Source organism: Callorhinus ursinus, unplaced genomic scaffold (genome assembly GCF_003265705.2).
Source record: "Callorhinus ursinus isolate GAN/ISIS: 27379988/994484 unplaced genomic scaffold, GSC_fseal_2.0 scaffold87, whole genome shotgun sequence".
Taxonomy (NCBI): domain Eukaryota; kingdom Metazoa; phylum Chordata; class Mammalia; order Carnivora; family Otariidae; genus Callorhinus; species Callorhinus ursinus.
In genome coordinates this window covers 2071912-2092551 of record NW_027397149.1, presented here as the reverse complement: position 1 = coordinate 2092551, position 20640 = coordinate 2071912, and the positions used below count along the sequence as shown (strand labels likewise).

Below are 20640 nucleotides of genomic sequence, written 5' to 3'. Positions count from 1 at the left end.
GCATGGGGGTTTTTCTCAAACAGTGGTCACAAATTCACTGTCTCAGGGGGCCACAGAGGTGACAGCAATGAGTAGAATGGGCAAGACATTCTGCACATTAAATTCCTCGATATATTTGTCATTGCCACCGAGTTATGTCCCCTTTGCCCATTTTTTCTTGCCACGTGGCTTTTCCAATCTAGGCTTTGCTATTCCACCTCTGATGGAGACGTTGGTGTCTAATGACTTCACTTTATTCTTAACTGTACCATCAGAAAAATAACACAAATGTGATGAGAAATAGCACTTGGCACTTGCCTGGGCGTGGGAAGTACTACAAGGAGTGGTGAGGACTGTGGCACTGGTGAGAGCCAGCCCATCTAAAACAGGCAGCTGCTCCCGCACTCAGAATGCTTTCTGGCAGTCAGCAATGCAAGGCCGATGTGCCAGGCCTCCCTTCTCCTTTTATAAAGAGAAATCAGAAGCGTAGAATATTATTCTTCAGTACTGGCAACGGATTAAGGGTATTTCTAAAACCACTATGTAGGTAAAAAAAAAAAAAGAATCTGCTGGGAGGACTCACCTGGTGTTTGAACTTTGCAGTCGATTATATCTGAGCAATCTGAAAGGCTGGGTTTCTAGATATTTGCACTCCAATTTGGCTCCTGGGAAGGTGCGTAGCCCAGCAGCTAGGCATCAGACCATTTGATCCCAGCCTCTGTTGCTTCTAGGCTGGGACTTACAGAGCTGGGCACATCCACTTTCTGAGCCTCAGCATCCTCAGCGGTAAAATGGGAACAAACCGCCTCCCCCCTCCTCAGTACCGTGAGGAAAGAATAAGAGGATAGCGGCACATAGAACTAGAGCCCGGCGTGGGGGGGAGGGTGCCCCGCAAGCACCAGATCCTAGGGCCTCTGAATGCAACTCCCGCCCCACCGAAACCCCTGGCCTGTGAAATGACACCAACCATACCATCTCTTGGGAGGATAAAATGAGGACATGTGTGTGCAGCATTTGGCACAGTGCTAGCTGCAGGTGTTAGGTGCCACGGTCCATCATCATCCCTACACGCCCCCCCCCCGTGTGATTCTGCCTCCTGGCGTATCTGTATGTGAAGCCAGGGTATATTCCCTAGTGAATCGAGTCAGCGTCTATTGTGTTACCATCCAGAAGACAGACCCCAAAGGTCTGCACTCAGCCCGAGTCTACACTTAGACGTGCAGAGAGTTGGTGGCTTCTTTCAGAACCCCAAGGTCACGTAGGGCACTGGGGCACGTCCCTTAGACTCGGGGCGCCTTTCTGAGTAAACGACAGGCTCCTTTCTTCTAGGCAGAGTTTCCCCCCGGGCTCCCCAGCCTTACACACTTCTGCTGCCCACTTGGACTTAACCCTGAGACTGGGTGTCAGGGAGGAGAGCAGAGCAGAAGAACCGAGAAGCTCTTTGAGGGCAGAGACTGTGTCTCATCTGTATCGAGTTCCCCAGGACCCAGGTGCCCGACACGTGGTGGGTCCTCTGCAGTGTGGGAGGGGTAGTGTAAAGAAGGAACTTCGGTGGCTGGATGGATGGCACGTTTGCGTTAAGCTAGGCTCTCGTCCAGTCATGTTACTCAAATGATTTCATCCTCATGCCAGCCCCATTTGACAGATAAAGAAAATGTGAGGTTTAAGTAACTTTCCTCAGGTCGCATGGCCAGAAGGGGTTAGAGCAGGATCTGAACCCAGGCCATCCTGCTCCAGCATCCATGCATCGAACTAGTTACCCTATGGCACCCCATTTCCGCAGCTGCCCGACCAGGGAGAGCCAGGCGATCCGGAGTCTTCCTGGTAAACAGACCCACAGAACCTCTGGGAGCCCCGAGGTGATGGGTGTTATTCTAACTTGTCCCCATTCAGAAGATTTGGTCTCATTTTCATTTCTTTCCAGGCATTTCACTGCTTGGCTTAATGACACATTGAGAACCGAGCCCTGGAGATTTAATGCTTGTTAAGCCAGTCATGCTAAAAAGGAAAGTTGCTTAGAAATTTTAAATTACCCATTACATAGAGCCAAATCCCACAGCCATGCCCTTCAGGAAAGGTGCGGGCCAAGCCCTCCAATATGCTTTTAGAATGAGTGACTGCCTGAGTTCTTCCCTGGGGCTAGAGTCATGTTGTCCCCAAAGGATAGAGCCTGAAAATCTCACTGTAATGTCATCTGCATTTTGGAAGTGTCTGCATCAGGGGTCCATTGGCTAGAAGTGAATAAAATTGCACCTGCCCAGTTTGAGCACAGGACCTCCAGAGGCAGGAAGTGTGGCTGCCCATCACCTAAAATTGGAAGGAGGAAGCAGAAAGCCAGTGGGCGCCCAGGAGCCTTCTCCCCCCTGACTCCCCAGGGCTGCTGGGCCCTGCCTCTGCCACCTTCCTTCACTCTTCCTCATGAGATCAGCTTTCTGTGCTCTTTGCGCAGGGCAGGAGGTGCCCCACAGCCCAAGAGTGACAGTTGCCCTGCTCTCGCTCCCAAAGTCTCAGGGGAGATGTTGATTGGCTGATGTGGGTCAGGTGTCCGCCCCTTGTCCAATCAGCCGAGGCGGGAGGGCTGTTCACCTTGAACACACATGGCTCTGTTGTGTCTCCCTACGTTCAGTCTCGTTTCCCGTTTTAGGAAGAACTAGCATATACCTCATGGTGGTGTTGATTTTTATAAGCCCGAGTTTCGAACTTCGTAGTTCCTGTTTACCTCCACCAAGGGGTAGTCTTAAGTCTTCAATCCCATCCTCTCATCCTGGTGCCCTATCCCCCCCGCCATGAATGGTGTGTTCTCCTGCAGACAGAGGGAAACGGGGGCTCCTAGCCTGCTGTCACATCCAAGAGGTCCAGGAGAAAGCCTGCACCTCTCTGCTTTCAAAACCCTGACTGTACGTCTTGGGGAGAAAAAATCAGAAAGCAGGAGCAGAAGGAGAGCAGAGTCCTGCCTTTCTTGCCCACCAGGCCGAGACACACAGGCTGAGTCCCTGACACATGATGTCTGTTCCCTCTCCTCAGCTCCCTTACAGCCCAACCCAGGCCATTCATTTCAGTCAGTGGAAATCAAATCCCAATAAACTGATGTCATGACGATCCATTTGGGAAGTTCCTTCTACCAGATGTTAAGCCTCACGCCTGGAGGAAAGGAAGGAACTCCTGGGGTCTTTTTTAATGGCAGATGAAGAAGGAGGGGAGGGGAGAGGACAGGTGCACCAGAACTGACAGGTGGAGGGGGGAGTCCCTCGGCTCCCAGGCGTTGCATAATGGTGATGCCAGCCATCCATCCCTGGGCCAGCAAACGTGGACTGAACACTTCTGTGCACCACGTTCTATGCCAGGCCCTGGGACGCGGCAGGGAACAGGGCAAAGAAGTCCTCCCCAAGGAGGAGGGGGCCAAGAAGGGCCAGCACACAGAGATCCGGGAGAAGGGCATAACTGGCAGAGGGCACATTAAGCCTAAGCAGGAAGAAGACTTGTGTCCATGGAACAGAAAGACCCACACAGTGGAGCTGATCATTAGGGAGGTGTGAGGTGAGATTAGAGAAGCCGGAGGGGCCACACCGAGGCCCTGGGGGGTCATGACGAGGAGTTAGATGTTCTTCATTCCCAGCTGGAGACAGTCTGCCAACTGGAGGAGTTGGTGACAAATTCCCTTTCAGGCACACAATGGATATGTCCGGACCTCCGGAGGGGTCCTTGGAACTGGAAGGTGGTGGTGAGTGGAGAGAAGCCAGAACTTGACCTAGAAAATGGCAACCAGGAGCTCGCAGGGTGAGGTCTGAGAGGGAGGGCAGTGTTGAGAGAGGACCGGATGGGATAGGGCCCCGGCATGGGAAGGTGGGCAGCAGCCGCAGGGGAGAGCCCGGAAGGGCAAAAGCTCCTGAGCCGGCAGAGGAGGGACTATCCAGTAGAAGAGCTTTGCCTGGGTTGTCAAGCATGAGGAATGAAAAAAGATTGAGTACTCGGAGTCATCATGTATTTGCAGCTCAGTGGAGGGTTGTGAGAATTACAGGACTCTTACAAAGGCAAGGGATAGAACGCCACCAGGGGTTTGACTTCAGGCATGGCTGCATCCAGGGGCTCAAATGACTCTCTCTCCATCTCTTGACCCACATTCTCTGTGTTGACTTCATTGTCAGGCTGGCTCTCCCCCGCCCCCAGTGTAGCAAACTGGCCACCAGCACTGCACACCCATGTCTGGCATCCTGCCAGGGGCACCAGTCTAAAGAGAGCCCCTCTCTCTCCGTAATTCCCTTCCCAGCCTGGAAGGATGCTGTCAGCATTTGCCTAATCTGGATGGTCTGACAGTGGGGGATCCCCAAAGGAAGATCAGAAGGGCAGGTGGGGCTTGGGTGGGCCAAAGTAAGTCCGCAAAGAGGCCCCAGGTTGCAGGGGTTGAGGGAGGGTGGGAGTGAGGAGGGCGCAGGGGCTGCAGCCAAGGGAGGGAGAAGATCGGGTGGCAGTTAGAGGAAGCCACGAGATCAGGCCCGGCTTCCTTTTTCTTTCCGGTAGGAGAGATTTATGCGTGTCTGCAGGCGGAGAGAGGGCAAGGTGCCAGTGGGGAAGGGGTGATGGAGGGTTCTGGAGAGAGAGGATAATTGATGGAGCCAGGCTCCCTAGGAGCCAGGCAGCAAATGGAGTGCAGGGCACAATCCAGTATGAAAGGAGGAAAAACAGAACATCAGTGTCATCAGCTGCTCTTTTTCCAGAATGACACCCTTACGTGGCAGTTAGCTGTGGCGTGGCTGTGAGGCCAGGCCAGTGCTGGGGCTCACGCTGAGGCTTTTCTGTTCTACGAGGAGGAGACTGCAGCCTTCAGAGCCGGCCCTCTGAGGGCCAGGCCTGCGCTGTCCATGTGCTGGGGACGCAGGCTTCTGTTCTCGAAGCCACCCTAGCCACACATAGGAGTACATTCCTTACCTGTTTTCAGCGTTCCTTATAGCACTTTTTCCTGATTATAAAAATAATACATCTGGGAACTTAGAAGATCAGATGACCGAGAAGAAGCTAGAAGTCCTTCCTCCTCACCACCCAGAAAGGAGCATATTAACACGTTGGTGCACGCGGCCCCTACCAGGGTCTGCGCAGCCAAAAGAGCATAGCTGGCTCTTTTCCCATCGAACATTCTTTCATGAACGTTCCACCTACCGTTAGGCAGTCTTTGAAAACACTGTCAGTCACGTGATGTGACAGCCTCGGAGCAGCCCCTCTGGTTGCTGACTCAGGCGCTTCCCCCTCCCCCCCCCGCCCGTCGTCGGAGCCTCTGACATGCAGAATGGCTTCTTGCACAGGTTCTCACGCAACAGAAGGTCTGCCCTTGACTTGCATTGGGGTCCCATTCTCAGAAAATCCAAAGTATGTTGAAAACTGCTTTGCTTTTTGCAAAACAACCAGATTCTAGACTTGGGTAGCCATGATCAGTTTTTTGGGATCAGGCTGAGACTCAGCCTGAATGTTGGTGTGTGACAGGAGGCCCCGACTGTCCCCATGCAGGGCAAGAGATTAACATCCTGGTCCCACCTGTCAAAGGCCAGTAGGGTCTCCAGGCATTGAGACCGAGCCAGGAGCAACCCCCTGATTTCTAGAATGTCCCCCTGTGGGCGACCCCACCTAGCCGAGAGCCCCTGGTTGAGACCATCCGTAAAGGTACCTGCTCACACATGTGCCACTAATGGGGCTTCACCCCTCCTGTGTTCTTCCAGAAGACACCTGGTCCGGCAAGATGCCGCCGCGGTCCCGGTGGTGCAGTGAGCAGGATCACATGCTGCATGAGTCCTGGGACTCCCTCAGTGCCTTTGACCGCTCCCAGCGGGGTCGCATCTCCAACATGGAGCTGCAGGGGGACATCCTGGACGAGTTCCTGCAACAGCAGGCGGGCAGCCACCACAGCGACCAGCTGCCCCCAGGGAAGGAGGAGAGGCCAGAGCCAAGGAGAGGGCCGGAGGACAGCTCTGCAGAGATGCACGACGGGAGCGACTTTGAAATCCCTGTCTTGCCTTATGGACAGCGCTTGGTCATCGACATCAAGTCGACGTGGGGGGACAGGCACTATGTCGGCCTTAACGGAATAGAGATATTCAGTTCTGAGGGGGAGCCGGTGCAGATCGCGAACATTCGCGCGGACCCCCCTGACATCAGTGTTTTACCAGCCTACAGGAAAGACCCCCGCGTGGTCACTAACCTCATCGACGGGGTTAACAGGACCCAGGACGACATGCACGTCTGGCTGGCTCCTTTCACGCTGGGCAAGCCCCACTCCATCTCCATAGATTTTGTGCGCCCTTGCCAAGTCGCCCTAATCCGGATTTGGAACTACAATAAATCTCGGATACATTCCTTCCGCGGCGTGAAGGACATCACCATGCTATTAGACGCGCAGTGCATCTTTAAAGGAGAAATCGCCAAGGCCTCAGGGACCCTGACGGGAGGTACAGTATGTCTGTAAGAATGTTCTGGAAGCCCCTACCTGCTACCCGCTGAGGCTCTGAGGAAAAACTAAAGGCCCTGGCTAGCCAGTGACAGATGGGTCTCTCCTCTTCCTGGGCCTGGCTCACTCCTCGCTTTTTGCAGCATAGGGGTGCAAGGGCTGACCTCATTTAAACTCCTCCCCTGGGCACTGGCCTTACTCAGCTTCCCAAGCACTTGAGTCGGAGAAGGGGGAATTCTTCTGCGAGCAAGTTATTGAGGGGGTGCTCCTGGGAGAGGCTGTAGTGCAAGGAGGGAGACAGGATGGGAACCGGGAGATGCTAGGGGTTGAGGGAGGCTGAGTCTCAGCCTGATCCCAAAGGGAGTTCTGGAGCATAAATTGCAGGATCTGTCCTGCCTTAAAGGCAGAGCAGCTGGGCTCCCTGGGTTGGGGGTATAACTTGATGCCCCCCGGCAAGCCTCCAGCCCCCAAAAAGGGATCAGCAGGCACCTGGGTGGGGGCCCAACGGCATCTGCTAAGGTGCCTCCCCCACACCTAAGAAGCAGCTCATTTCGCGATGGATCACAGCGACTCTCATTAGAATAGCTCCCTTCATTAGGTCCAAGTGGTTCTTAGGGCATGTGAATTTCATTTGCAAATGTGTGACTAATAACAAGGAAGGCTTCCTAACACAAATCAGGAACTGTTGTTGGTCTGTGGGGATTGTATAGGCCAGAGGTTGATGGGTCTGGGTTCCTGCTCTCCAAACCATGGGGATTTGGGGCCAGTTGACTCTTCCCGTCTCCATGGTATCCCATCCAGCCCCAGAGCACTTTGGAGACACCATCCTATTCACGACCGACGATGACATTCTGGAGGCCATATTCTGCTCGGATGAGACATTTGACGTGGACGTGGAGAGCCCCTACAGTCTGCAGAGCGAGGAGACGCCCAGGAGGCCAAGCACCGCCGGCAGCGACGGGGAGGACAGGCCCTACACCCAGGCCGGCGCATGGGCTGAGGACCGGGTAGGACTGGTGGGGAGGGGAGCCCCCTGGAGAGATTTCTCCTCCTGACTCCGCAAGGAGCCGGAGAAATGAAGATGGATAGCCTTTAAGCTGTTGGTGCTACTGTTTTGACATTTCCCATTTTTCTACTTCATTTTTTGGTCCTCTATATCATATTTCATTCTCTAATTATGTTTTATTTTTTTATTTTTTTTTTAAAGCGAAGTGAAGAAAGTATTCAAATTTTAATCAAAGCTAGGAGAAATCAGTTCTGCGTCGTCTCCGTAATTTAGAGGTTGGCAGTCTCGGGGGAATTTTTGCTTTGGGTTGCATTTTGATCACTCACTGTTGGTTTTGATGGGAAGGACTGGAAACGCTTTTATTAGGCAGGCTTAGAATTAAAATAATGATCATCTCAGGCATCGTTTCCTGCACACGTGGGGTGATCCAATGGTGGAGCACCACATTACCGTGTGAACCACCCTTGCAGGTAGAGACCATCAGTATCCCCATTTAGGAAACCAAGGCTCAGACAGGTTAAGCGACTTGCCCAAGGACACACAGCAGGAGAGTAACCAGGCTACACCTTGATTGCATGACTCCAAAGTCTGTGTTTTTAACTTGATAAAGCAGTGTTTTAAGAAGTGAAAGAAGACTCTCAGGGGAAGGGCCAGTCCAAGTGAAGGACCAGGAATCCAGAGACCCAGGGCCCCCAGGGATGGTCTTGAGGCCCTGAGGAGAAGGAAGAGATGGTTACAGAAGGTGGGAGAGCAGAGTGGGGGCAGCTGGAAGCCAAAGGACAGACGGGGGGCCTTGGCAAGGTCATGAGGCTGTGGCGTGCAGATCCCACGGTGTTCACTGGAGGGTATAAGCCCATAGGGGCCAGGCAGAGTGTTGTGCAAGACTGAGGGGGTGCTTGAGCCCCCTGCTTCTCAGGACAGACAGGAGTTGCTAGTTCATGTTGATAGTTGTCCTGATTTTTCTCGAGAGAAGCCAGAAATCTGGGTTTTTATGGAAAATGTCCCAATTAAAAAATGTTGGCAACTAAGTGGGAATGCTTTCAAACCTTCTATGAGCCACTGCACGTCTGTGGTTTGGATTCGATCCCAGGGTCTCCGGTCGGGAGCTGACCTTGTAGCCTTTCACGTGCCCAGCACTCTCCAAATGCTTCTAAGGGTCTCTGATCGTATCCAGCCTGTGAGGGACAGGGAGGAATCCTTCTCCCAGCCCGAGTTGTGGGAGGCCAGTGGCTCACCCCTAGAAAGTGACAGGGCTGGAGCTGCACCCCACCTGTCTGGGTATCCAAGTCAGCAGACCTACCAGGGAGCATCCCAGGAGGCTCCGGGAGGGCAGGGAGCCAGGGAAGGCAAAAGAAGGCACATGGGTGCCAGGGCAGCAGGCTTCCTTGGTGACAAGGCTGCTGGGCATCGTGGATGCTCCTGGCAGGCCACCTTCCTCACTCTCCTTCAGGGCCTCAGGAGGCTGTGTCTAGGGGCCGGGCCGAGGGCGCCATTGTTCCTGGGACCGAAACACCATCCCCACCGAAACTTTCACATCCGGGCAACCAGCTTCCCTTCCTTTTGCATCTTAGCTTCCTTGTTTGCAACGCAGTAAAGGCCCTTTTGCCCTAACTTACAGTGTAGAGGTCTAATGAGGAAAACGTATACGGTCGGGAGTGGCTGCCCACTGTGACTGCCTCTAGACCAGGGCTGCTTTATCCAGGCTTCCCCTGCCAGTCTCCTGAGGGGCTTTAAAAATGAAGATGCCCAGGCCTCGGGTTGGACTTTTCCCCCCTCCTTCCCTCCATCCTTCCCTCCTGATCCTTCTCCTTCTACCTGGGGCTCAGGGTGCATAACAGCATCTGGGAAAACAGCCAGCCAGCTGTGCGGGTATCACTAAACTCACCTCCTTTCCCTCTCTTTCTCCCCCAACCTGTGCACAGGCCCTGGGGCTAGAGCGGCCATCCAGTCCCCCTGCCCTCGAAGTAACCACGCCAGAGCCAGGCATCTACCATGGGATCTGTGAGTATCCTCTCTTGGGACAGTGTCCAGTGGCAGGAGGACCATCAGGGGCCAGGGGATGTCATGGCCACTTGGGGCAGGGATTCCTTGGACAGTTGGGCAGGTTGTACATTGCAGAGATGCCAAGCTGCGGGACGAGTGGGGGCTGACACAGCCTGGACTGGGCTCACTGGCCCTGGCCGGTCCGCGTCACTTCAGAGGAGGGATACCTCTCTGCAGTAGGCCTTTCCAGAAGGGCACTCAAACTCAGACACACGCGCAAAGAAAACATGCCTCTTCCCTGTTCCAGGTGGGGCGGGGGTGGCAGGAATCCTAGCCCAGGGTGCTGGTCTTCTGAGAAGACAGAAATCTGAATATTTATGTGAAATCTCCAAATTTTTAAGTGTTGATGAGTAATTTTATAATATTTTAAAACACCATATGAGCCAAAAAAACACATGTTGTATGTTCAGCCTGCCGGCTGCTAGCAGATCCTGTGGCCTCTGAGCAGATCCCATCTGGGCTTCACTGAGTCCATTCCCTCTTCTTTTCCCTGCTGACCCTTCTAGCCAGGTCCTCCCTTACTCCATGCGCGGGCCCATCAGCACCTGTGCTGCCTCCTGGGGCATCTTCAGGCCCGAGGTCCTGGCTGATTGCTCTCCCTCCCCTTCCCTGTTAAGGAGGCTCTGTCAGCCAGCTCTTCGCAGTCACACCAGCTGGAGTTCCCTGGGGCATGCTCTTGAGGGAGGGCAGCAAGCAGGAAGGGCAGAGGGAGGAATTGGGCCCCGTGCAGTTCCCCTCCCCGGGAAGCCTGCCCATGTGCCCAGTAAGAACCATCTCTCCCACCCTTACTGCACGAAGACAAATTCCCTCTTACAAGAGGGGAAGATGCCTTACTTTGAATCCTCACAGCTCCTTACATTCCAGAACACTCTCTCAGTTTCTCTCAATTACTCAGAGACAACAGAGAATTTCTAGAACCAGCCTAGTGCCGGCGAGAGCCTGGTTTGGGGCTTGGTTTCGTCTCTGGCGCAGACACCACGCTGAGGCTTCCCTTGCCTCATCTCCCCGAGCACTCAGTTCTTTTCCATCCATACAGCTGGATCCAGGGGTGCGAATGATGTCATCAAGCCTTGGCGTCTCCCTCCCTCCCTCTGCGCTGTCTCACTCTCTCTTGCCTTTTCTCCCACTGGAACCCCGTCCATGCAAGAGCTTCTGTTCCCATTGTTCAACAGTCGGCCCAGAGTCAGGTCTCCCCGGCCTGGCTTGGGTCACGTGCCCATCCATAAAACAATCAGCGTGGCTCACCCGGCGGGGCAGGAGTGGGGGTGAGATGCTAAACCTGGATTGGCCAGGCCTGGGTCAGAGCCCATCCCTGGAGCCCAAGGCGAGGGGTCAGCCACCTAGTTGTGCTCTAGTGGAGGTCAGAGTGCCACAACCAGGGAAGGAAGGAAGGAAGGTTGGCCCTGAAGCAGCCACTGTCCCCTTCATCTGATGATTTCCCCAAAGATACTGTCTGTAAACGTCCTTCCTACTGAACCAGCTTCTGACCTTTCTCAGAAATGTATTCCAATACCTTCGGGAGTATGGCCCAGAGCAGAGCTCAGAGCCCCTTTTGCTATAAGGAACACGCGATGTCTCTGCTTCCCTGCTTGGTAGGAAGAACCTCCTGACCAAGCATCCTATGCGCTTTTGGAGGCATGTGATTTCCGACTCGCTCTTCTCTGAACCTTTTTGTTTTCCCTCCACTGTCTCTAAAATCCTAAACCCACTTCACCAGCCTGTGCAAATGGAGAGCGCTTTGATAACGTGACCCAGGGGGATGCGCCGGGGTTGGTAAATATGGCCAATCCTATTAATGTTTTGAAAGGGGATATATGACTTGCTAATTTGCAGATGACACTAATTTTGGGCGTTTTGCAAATATCAGCAGTGATGAATAGGAAAGTAGCTGAGAGAGTTGAAACGTGGGAGAGAAATAACAAAATTAATTTCCATTTATATAAGTACTAATTGATACACCAGAGGAAAATGAATATGGAACGTGAATATTAGCTCAAACAGGAGAGCAGGTGCTTTTGGAGCAACCCCAAATTAGATGTCCTTGCAGCTCCCCATGCCAAGCCAGCAAAGGGGCGGCCAGGGAGAGGCTGGGGGGCCCCCTCCTGTTTCCCCGGGGAGGTGGCGTTTCTCCCTCACAGCGGTCACCTCATCCAAACCCACTTCCTCCTCCACCTCCGTGCACTCTGCCTCGGGATCAGTACCCACAGCCACTCTGTCGCTTGGGTCAAAAACATCATCTCTTTCCCTCACTTCTGCACAAGCCACTGAGCATCCTGGCAGTGCCACCTTCAAAACAGATCCTGAATCTGGCCACTTCCCTCCGTTTTCAGGAGGGCCACCCCTCGTCCAGCGTACCTGGTATCACAAAAGCCTCCTCCCTGGTCTCCCTGGAGGACCCGACCCCCAACCCCTGTGAGGCGTTTCGAGTGAGCCCCCTGCTTCAAAGTCTAACCCTCCAGGGGCTCCCCACCACAGAGAGAAGACAATCCAGACTTCATGGCGTGCTCTAGGTTCTGCCCCACCCTTCTGACCTCATTCCCCTCCACCGCCCCCCTCGAGCACTTGGTTCTAACCACAGGTCAGATTTGTTCCCATCCTGGAGCCTGTGCCCCTGCTGTCCTCTCAGCCTGGAATGTTCTTCCAGGAATGCTGAGGAGTGGTGGCCTCCTACTCATCAGCTGGGTCTCAGTTCTGGTGTCACCACCTCAGGCCCTCCCTCACCCCCTCCTCCCCTCAGTCCCTCCCTACCCACGCCTTCTTGGCTTCATGGCATCCATTGCTCTGTGGAACTATCCTATCTGATTGTCTTCACTGCACTGGAAGCTCCCAGAGAGATTCTGCCATGTGCTGACCCCCTGGGTCTCCAGGTCCAAGGACAGGGCTCTGTACATAGTAGATGATCAATAAATATTTGTTTACCATTAACTATGAATTTGGTGAAACTCAGTGATCTTACTTTGATTCATTTGCCTGTGTTTATCAACTGAATGCATACTCTTTGATCCATCATTTATTTAAAAAGAAAAACAACTTTTATTGACCATCTATTTTCCAGATACCGTTCTCGGCTCTGGGGACACAACAGTGCACAGAGTTAACAGAGCTTCTCCCCGCAGGGAGCTTCCATCTTAGTGGGAAAGACAAGAACACACACAAGCAAAGGAGTGGAGAATACATTGTCGGGTAGTGACAAGTGCTGTGACGAAAAATAAAGCAGGGAGTGTGGGGGGGTGCCATTTGAGTGCAAGCGGTCAGGGAAGGCCTCTCTGAGGACATGACACTTGAACACAGCCTTGGGATGAAAAGGAGTGTATCAATTAGCTTTTGCCGCAGACCAAACCGACCCAAACCTGAGTGGCTTTAGCAGAACCACTGTTTAATCCGTGATTGGCTTACAGTTCACTGGCTTGACTGGCCTCTCCTGAGCCTGCTCACAGGTTTGGTCAGCTGGCAGATGGGCTGGCGGCCAAATGACCTTGGATGTCTTCTCTCCCACATCCAGCAGTTGGGAGGCTGTTGGCCCGTGTGATGGGGCGAGTGACGGGGAGACCGGGGGCACCTGGCTCCTTCCACGGCAGGACTCCCAATTGCAGCAAGGCACACGTGTGCGCTTTCCGTCCTCTGCCCAGCCCTGCCTTCTCTGCTGCTCTCCCATTGGCCGAAGCATGTCACGTGGCCCAGGCTCAGGGCGTGAGAAATGGACTCCCGCTTCTGCATGGAAAAAGCAGCAACGTCACATTGCAAAGAATCTGTGGCCATTTTGCTATGCTGTTGGTACCGTGAGAAGCTAGAATGTGCCCGGTACCATGCTGGCCACACGTCGTCTCCATCTGCCCCCAAGATGTTCTCCGTGCTGCCTCAGCCCCATGGAGAGCAGAGGATCAGAGGCTGAGTTACAAAACGTATGTTGGAAATGACAGGTGTGTAGGAAAAGAAGCCGAGCTCCAGGGAGACTGGGTGGCTTGGCCTCCCTGGGCTTCTGCCTCCACACCTGAGCTCAACTAGGTGGGACCACGTGACATCCAGGCGGACTTCTGTGAAAGTTGCAAAGGGTGTGAATCTTCTGAAGACAGCCCCCCAAGAAGGTGCTAAAAGAGGCTCCAAATTCTCCCAGGGTAGAGAGTTCACTGGGCTTGGTCCTGCTCTAATGGGAGACCAGTAAGGAAAAAAAAGTTCTAGCCAAATACCTGACAGGACCTGACCAAAGGCTTCATTCGGTTTGAGCTCTCTGGGCAAATGGATGACTCACCTGGGCCGTATTGCCCCAGGACCACAGAGGGTCACTTCTAGATGGTCTCTGATGGAGCAGGAGTGAAGCGGGGGCAGAAAGATGGGGGTATAGTTATGAAACACTTCCTTACCCTGAATCCCAGGGAGTCTCGAGGTAGTGCCCAATTTGTATAAAACGTCCATTTCTGACATGCTGTATCGACGTAGCTGCCTACAAGCAGTTACTTATTTAAACATTCCGTCTGGACTGAGCTCCTGCTACGTGTCAGGCACTGTGCCAGGCTTTGGGGACACAAAGGTCTAGCAGATCAGATGGGGTTTCTGCTCTCAGGGAGTTCACCTCTGGCAGGGCAAATGGATATCTACCAAATGGTCACAAGATCACGGCGGTGACCAGGGCATAGAAGTTCACGAAGACATGGCAGGCTATGGGTGGAGGTTTGATGCGGTCAGAGAAGTCAGAAGGGCTTCCCTAAGGAAGTGAGTTGGGATCTGAAGGGTGAGCACAACTAGGCCATGTGGGTTCCAGAGGGAACAGCATAGTCTCTGTGACGGAAGAGAGGAGTGGAAATAGGAATGAGTGAAAGACTATCTGGGTAGAGCCGTGCCCCCTGGTATAAGATGAGGTTAGACAAGTAGGTAGAAGCCAGATGGACAAGGCCTGTTGGCCAAGCAGCATGGGAAGCCACGCTAGGGTGTTAAGCTCGGGGTGGGGGGCTGGGGGCGGGCAACGTGGTGGATGCATGAGAAAGGATCCAGGGCCATGTGCAGGTTTAAAGATTTTATTTATCAGAGAGAGAGTGAGCGAGTGAGAGAGAACAAGCAGGGTGGGGGGAGGGGCAGAGGGAGAGGGAGAAGCAGACTCCTCGCTAAGCAGGGAGCCCAAGGTAGGACTCGATCCCGGGACCCTGGGATCATGACCTGAGCTGAAGGCAGAAACTTAACGGACTGAGCCACCCAGGCGCCTCACATGTGCAAGTTTAAACAACACTGGTCCATTCATCCTGCAGACATTTCCAGAACATCAGCAGCGTCCCAGGCCCGAGGGTCACTAAGAGAAAAGGTAGAGACTGCCCCGAAGACACTTTCATTTGAGTCTGGGTTTTCAAGTTGGCAGAGGCTGAAGGGAGCTCCTTTTTCCGTCTCCATCTTGGGCCCTCTTCCAGAACCTCTGGTGTTCATGGGCCACTCTTCCTCCTGTTACAGGCCTTCAGCTGAATTTTACCGCCTCCTGGGGGGACCCGCACTACCTGGGGCTCACGGGCCTGGAAGTGGTGGGGAAGGACAGCCAGGCACTGCCCATCAGCCTGCACCAGATTTCTGCCTCCCCCAGAGACCTAAATGACCTCCCTGAGTACACTGATGACTCCCGGACCCTGGACAAGTAAGTGTCTGTAAGAAGCCACCTGCACAGACCCCCAGCGACATCCCCTCCCACCACGAGCAACAGAACACTCAGCCCCTGAGGGGCGGGGTCACTCAGGCTCAGATGCAGAGCTGGGCCTCGGGGACCTGCTCTGCATCTTTGACTCCAGAGTCAAACATCAAAGAGTGTTCGCTATTGCACCTTCCCCAGCCACCCCATGAGGCCTGTGGTCTTCCCATTTTATTTATTTATATGTTTTTAAGTAGGCTCCCATGCCCAGCGTGGAGCCCAACACGGGGCTTGAACTCACAACCCCGAGATCAACCCCTGAACTGAGATTAAGAGTCAGATGCTTAACTGACTGAGCCCCCTAGGCGCCCCCTGTGGTCTATTGCATTTTAGAGTCAAGGGAAACCAAGGCTTGGGAAAGGGAGGTGACCCCCTCCCAGGGCCACACGGCCAGAAGCGGTGGGCAGAGTTCTGCTGCTCCCAGACACAGTCATGCTTTGTGTGTCCACCACACTCAGCGTAGGGCCTGGAATGCCGGCAGGAGCTTGGCAGGCCTCTGCTGGGCCGGCTCTGCATCTGAGCATGAGCAGCCCCGCCTCTCAGGGGCTGAAAGCTTGCCATTGCTCATGGTTGGAGGGGATGGTTCTGGAAGTCTCCATGAGCGGCTGTGGGTGCTTTCCTCCGCTTTTGTCTGATTTCATCAGCCCAGACTGGGGCCAATCAATAAGAGGGCAAGCCTGGGATAAAAGCATCAGTCCACACGCCCATCACTGCAGACGAGCGCTGGCCCCCTGCTCAGGACAGCTGCCAGGCCTGGGCGCTGCCTGGAGGTGTAAACGGGAGGAGCCTAGAGGGGTCAGAGGGATGAGAGTTCCAATTCTAGCTCGGCCCCTTGCCAGCTAGTAAGTTTCTTAACCTCTCCAACTACAATAGTAATTGGATAGTAATAAAATTATAGTGGCTATAATTGGGAGCCCCCAATAAACGCCAGACACGGGGCTACACTAAGCAGGTTAGAGATACTCATCCATTTACACCTCAAACAGCCCAAAGAGTCCCCCACTTTACAAATGAAACTGAGCTACAGAAAGATTAAAAACTGGCCAGAAGTCACTGAGACTCGTTTTGAAGGGCAGAGTCATCTGAATAGAAGTCCATGGGAGATCCACACCCATGCACCTAACCACTGACTTTCACTGTCCCCCCCTGCCTCGCTTGCCTTATCAGTAGAAGGGGATCACCACACCACATCTGCACCCCCGGCCTCGTCCTGATCACCTGCAGTCAATGGTAGACCTGCTTCCTCCCTGCTTTTCCTTCAGGGGCCCCTTAACTGTGGCCCTCACACCTGCTGTCCATGTCTGCTCATGAACCACTCAGCACTCCGCATCTTGGCAGATCACCCATATACTTAGGCCTGGACCCCACAGACCCAGTGCAAAAGTGATCAGCACATGGCCAGCCCCGCTTGTTCATCCACATCTGCCCACTTACCAAACCCCTCCACCCAGAATATATGATCACAGGAACTCCCAAGCCTGACAGCACTTCATCTCTAAACATTCTGGTATGTAGTTCTAAACAATAAGGACTTTAGAAAAGTACTGTTATTACACCCAAAAAAATTAATAGTGATTCCCTAAATTAGACACCCAGCATGTTCCTGTTTCCCTGAAAGTCTCCTCACCTTCCTTTTTTAAGTTTGTTTCTTAAATTGAGGTCCAGATAAGGCCTATACGTTGTGATTGGTTGGTTTGAGGTCCAGATCCATATGTTGTGATTCTTTGATATGTCTGTTAAGCTTCTTATAATCTCTAGGTTCCCTTCCATCCTTTTTCATTTTTTTCTTACAAATTATCTGTTGAAGAAAGGTTTGTTTGCCCTACAGAGTCTGGATTGCATCTCCCTGGTATTGTTTAACCTGTTCCTCAGGCCCCTGTATGTCTTGTAAATTGTTCATTAGATCTAGACACCTGATCAGATTGAGGTTTGACCGTTGGGGCAAAACATGACCTGGGGGTGTGGATGTCACTGTGAATTCCCTTCAGGACATATAGAGTGTCTGGTGGTGAAGCTTTTTGTGACATTGGCAGTCAGTGCTCAGTGGCTAGATCCACTTGGTTGCAAGATGGTGGTGTGCCAATCCTATCATTCTTTTTTTCACCAATAAAGAGAAATTTTTCTTCAATTATTTGGTTACCCTGAGGTACAATGCAAATAGGAAAGGCAGTCTAAATGCTTGGTTCTTTCCCTTTGTTTTTCAGTTTGCAAAATAAAAAATTGTTTCCCTGGCATACTTTAACACGTTTGTGTTTGACTATCATAAATCATGGACTTAAACAGACTATGTTTGAAGGGTTTCAATTTATTGCGGTTTTTATCTTATTGATGCTCTTAGATACTGAGAGCTCCTGGATCCTTTTTTTAAAATAGTAGTCTGTAACAGCTTTCCTGCTTTCTGATGTCACAAGATAGTCCAGGCTCCCCTTGTATATTTCTTGTTCTAGACGTGGAATCAGCCATTTTTCCCAAGAAGCCTTGGTTCCTTCTAGTGGGAAGTGGTATTTAGAGACCATAATCTAGCCACTAGAGATGCTCATTGCTACTGGGTTGGTCACAGTTTCTAGGTTTTTCTGTAGACAGAGCTGGGAAATTTCTAGATATTCTTAGGGGTGTCTGTAGGGACTTCCCTTCACCATCGACTATAAAGACTTCAGCAACGCTCCCTACTTTCAGAATTGGGTAGCAGTTTTGCTATGGAGGCAGCCCCATGTCTAGGACACAGAAGTAATTGCTTTTAGAAGGAAATGGAAGGTTCTGTAGTCACCCTAATTCCACAAACACCTCCGTTTTAAACTGCTGAATTTCCTCAGTTTTAAGATGCCAGCAATTGTAAGACACACCATCCATCAATTTAATAACAGCCTTTTAGAGAAAAAAAAGGAACATTACCTCCTTGGATGAACACTGAGATTGTAAAATTTATTCTAAATCCAGAACTTTAAGATGTAAAAGGAAAAAATAAAGTTTATTTTTACATCTAGGAATTTCTCCCAGCTCAGCAGCCTCAAAGTCACCAGGAAATTAGGAGGGAGTGGGGGGAAGGGTTACCCAAGACGCTGAGAGCTGGGCCCCTGTTTCTGGGTTCTGGGCTCCGGTGTGCTGGGCAGTCCAGGGCAGTCAGCTTGTCTTTGGGACAAACACAGGCCAAGTTGAGAAGGATGAGGCAGAGGATGTTCAGAACAGGAGAACCAGAAACTGGCCAGGATAGGAGTGCAATGCCAGTGAGGTGACGAGTTCGTTCAGAACAGCGGCTGATAAGAACACAAGGGTGCTGGGGGCTCCCTCCTAAGGGTGGGGGGCTTCCCTAGGCTGTCCAGGCTGGATGGTTATGGGCCAGACCAGCTCCCCACAGACATACCTGCCCCTTCTTGTGCTTTTCCCACACCAAGAGCTGCCAAGTTCACCCTAGTGCCTTAGCATCTCTCTCACTGGGCACCAGAAAGAAGGAATCGAATTCTTTCAAAATGTACCATAGAATCATGGAACACTACATTAAAAAAAAAAAAAAGTACCATAGAGCCAATACAGCATTTTACAGAAAGTTTAGAAAGTAGAGAAAGGCATCCACCTTCCATTCTTTCTGACACAAATGTGTTTTTCACTTTTGCATAGTCTCCCCTGGCCCCTCTCCTCATCTTCCAGCGTTAAAATCGTTTTCCACGTCACTACATCATTCTCATGATTATCGTATTAACAACTGTACAGATTTACATAACCCTTTGTATTTTGAGACCACTTGGGCTTTTTTGGTTGTTGCGTTTTTTTCCTATTTTGCTGATATAAATAAACAACACTGTAATGAATATCTTCATGCAGATAGCCTTTGCAACAGGTTGAACACATTTTCCTTAGAGGAAAACAATTCCAGAAATGGGATCCCTGGGTTAAAGGGTCCTGAAAGATGACACATGTCCCCCCTTTATTTTAAACCTTGATGATCGCTTTGCCACACCTTTAACAGCACAGACTGTTATTTTTTCCGGTTTCTTTATTTTGTCTGATTTTACAGATGGGATGTGGCCCCTCACAGTGGCTGTAATGAGTCCCACCTCTGCTCAACAAGCCCAGTTCGGCCAGGCTCGCGCCAGGCAGGGTGCAGGGGGCCTTAAGGAAGTGTAGACCCCCGCTCTGATTTCTCCCACAGGTCGGGGCCGAGCCCCACCTCACGGCTCCCTCCTCACTGTTCGCAGGCTAATCGACGGAGCAAACATCACCATGGAGGATGAGCACATGTGGCTGATTCCTTTCTCGCCTGGCCTGGACCACGTGGTCACAATCCGCTTCGACAGAGCCGAAAGCATTGCTGGCCTGCGCTTCTGGAACTACAATAAATCTCCCGAGGACACCTATCGTGGGGTAAGCTGGGGAATAGCAGCCACGCTCAGTCCACTGTCAGGGAAACGGCGCCTTGATGAATGGCTGGTGTGGCTGCCGGAGAGGAGCATAAATCTTCCAGAACTTTCCAAATGGAGCTGGGGGGGTTACAGCCACGGGGAGAGCGCACTGCTATTTGCTTCTCTTGCAACCAGCAAATGTGGGCTCAAGAGCCCAGGGCAGACTCGGGACACAGAAGCGCTTTGTTTCTTCTGGGGGTTGGGGGTCCTCAGCAGGCCCAGCCCCTAAACCATAATGGTGGATTGGGGCCCTGTTGTTCATTGAGCGCTTTGGGGGCCAGGCCCTGAGCTGTGGGCTCTGCACCCATTCATTCTCAGGGGACCCTCGCCTCAGCCTCTGGGAGGCAGGTGTTATTCCCCTGCTTTCAGGGTATTACAAACTGTGGTTCAGAACAGTGCGTTTACTCATCCCAAGGTCACACAGTGAGCCCCAGTGCACATCTGCTGGGCTTGGAGCCCATACTCCAGTTCTGTTCCGCTGCTGGGTGCGACAGAGCAGGGACCCCTGCTGCACTGCAGAAGGAGAGCACCACAAGTGCCCTTTGCATGGGCTCTCCTGTCCTCATGTGACTCTGGACTGTGATACCCTCCCACCACAACACAGAAGTGATGGTAATAATGTCCCCTGAGATACAGTAGCAATGCCTTTGGGGCCCTAAAGTCACAAGGCCCTGGTCCGAATCCCCGCTCTGACCCCAACCAGCTGTGTGACCTTTGGCGAGTGGCCTGCTTTCACTGGGCTTCCGTTTCCCCATCTGTAAAGTGAGGAGGAAGAGGCTGATACCTCCCTTGGGAAGGTGGTCATCATCCTCTGCCACACGGACGTTAACAAAGCCAGGCCTCAGCCTCGGGTCCCGGGAGCCCTGGGTGTGGCTCCCCACCATGCACGTGCCACAGAGTTTCTCCCATGGGCCCGGTAGAACTGGGGGGGTTTGCCAGCGTGGAGTCGGCGGCCCCCAGGCGCGCCCCTTCTGGGGTGACAGCCCCTCGGACTGTACAGATCCTCCCAGGCTGCGCTGGCATCTCCCCGAGTGTGCTCTCAGGTCAGCACATTTAGAAAGGCAGATATATTGGCGTTAAGAAAACATTCTCTGGCTCACCTTGTGCCTCTGGGCCT

At 52.6% G+C, this 20640-nt stretch overlaps 1 protein-coding gene across 5 annotated transcripts in view; it reads left to right on the top strand.

Moving 5' to 3' along the window:
• Positions 1–20640, top strand: part of KATNIP (katanin interacting protein) — a 191256-nt gene that overhangs the window by 159273 nt on the left and 11343 nt on the right. For all 5 annotated transcript variants that reach the window (XM_025853742.2, XM_073888100.1, XM_025853741.2 and 2 more), the window contains 5 exons: positions 5688–6413; positions 7214–7419; positions 9341–9419; positions 14898–15075; positions 19320–19485. In XM_025853742.2, coding sequence (XP_025709527.1) covers positions 5688–6413; positions 7214–7419; positions 9341–9419; positions 14898–15075; positions 19320–19485 — 1355 coding nt within the window. The remainder of the gene's footprint in view (positions 1–5687; positions 6414–7213; positions 7420–9340; positions 9420–14897; positions 15076–19319; positions 19486–20640) is intronic.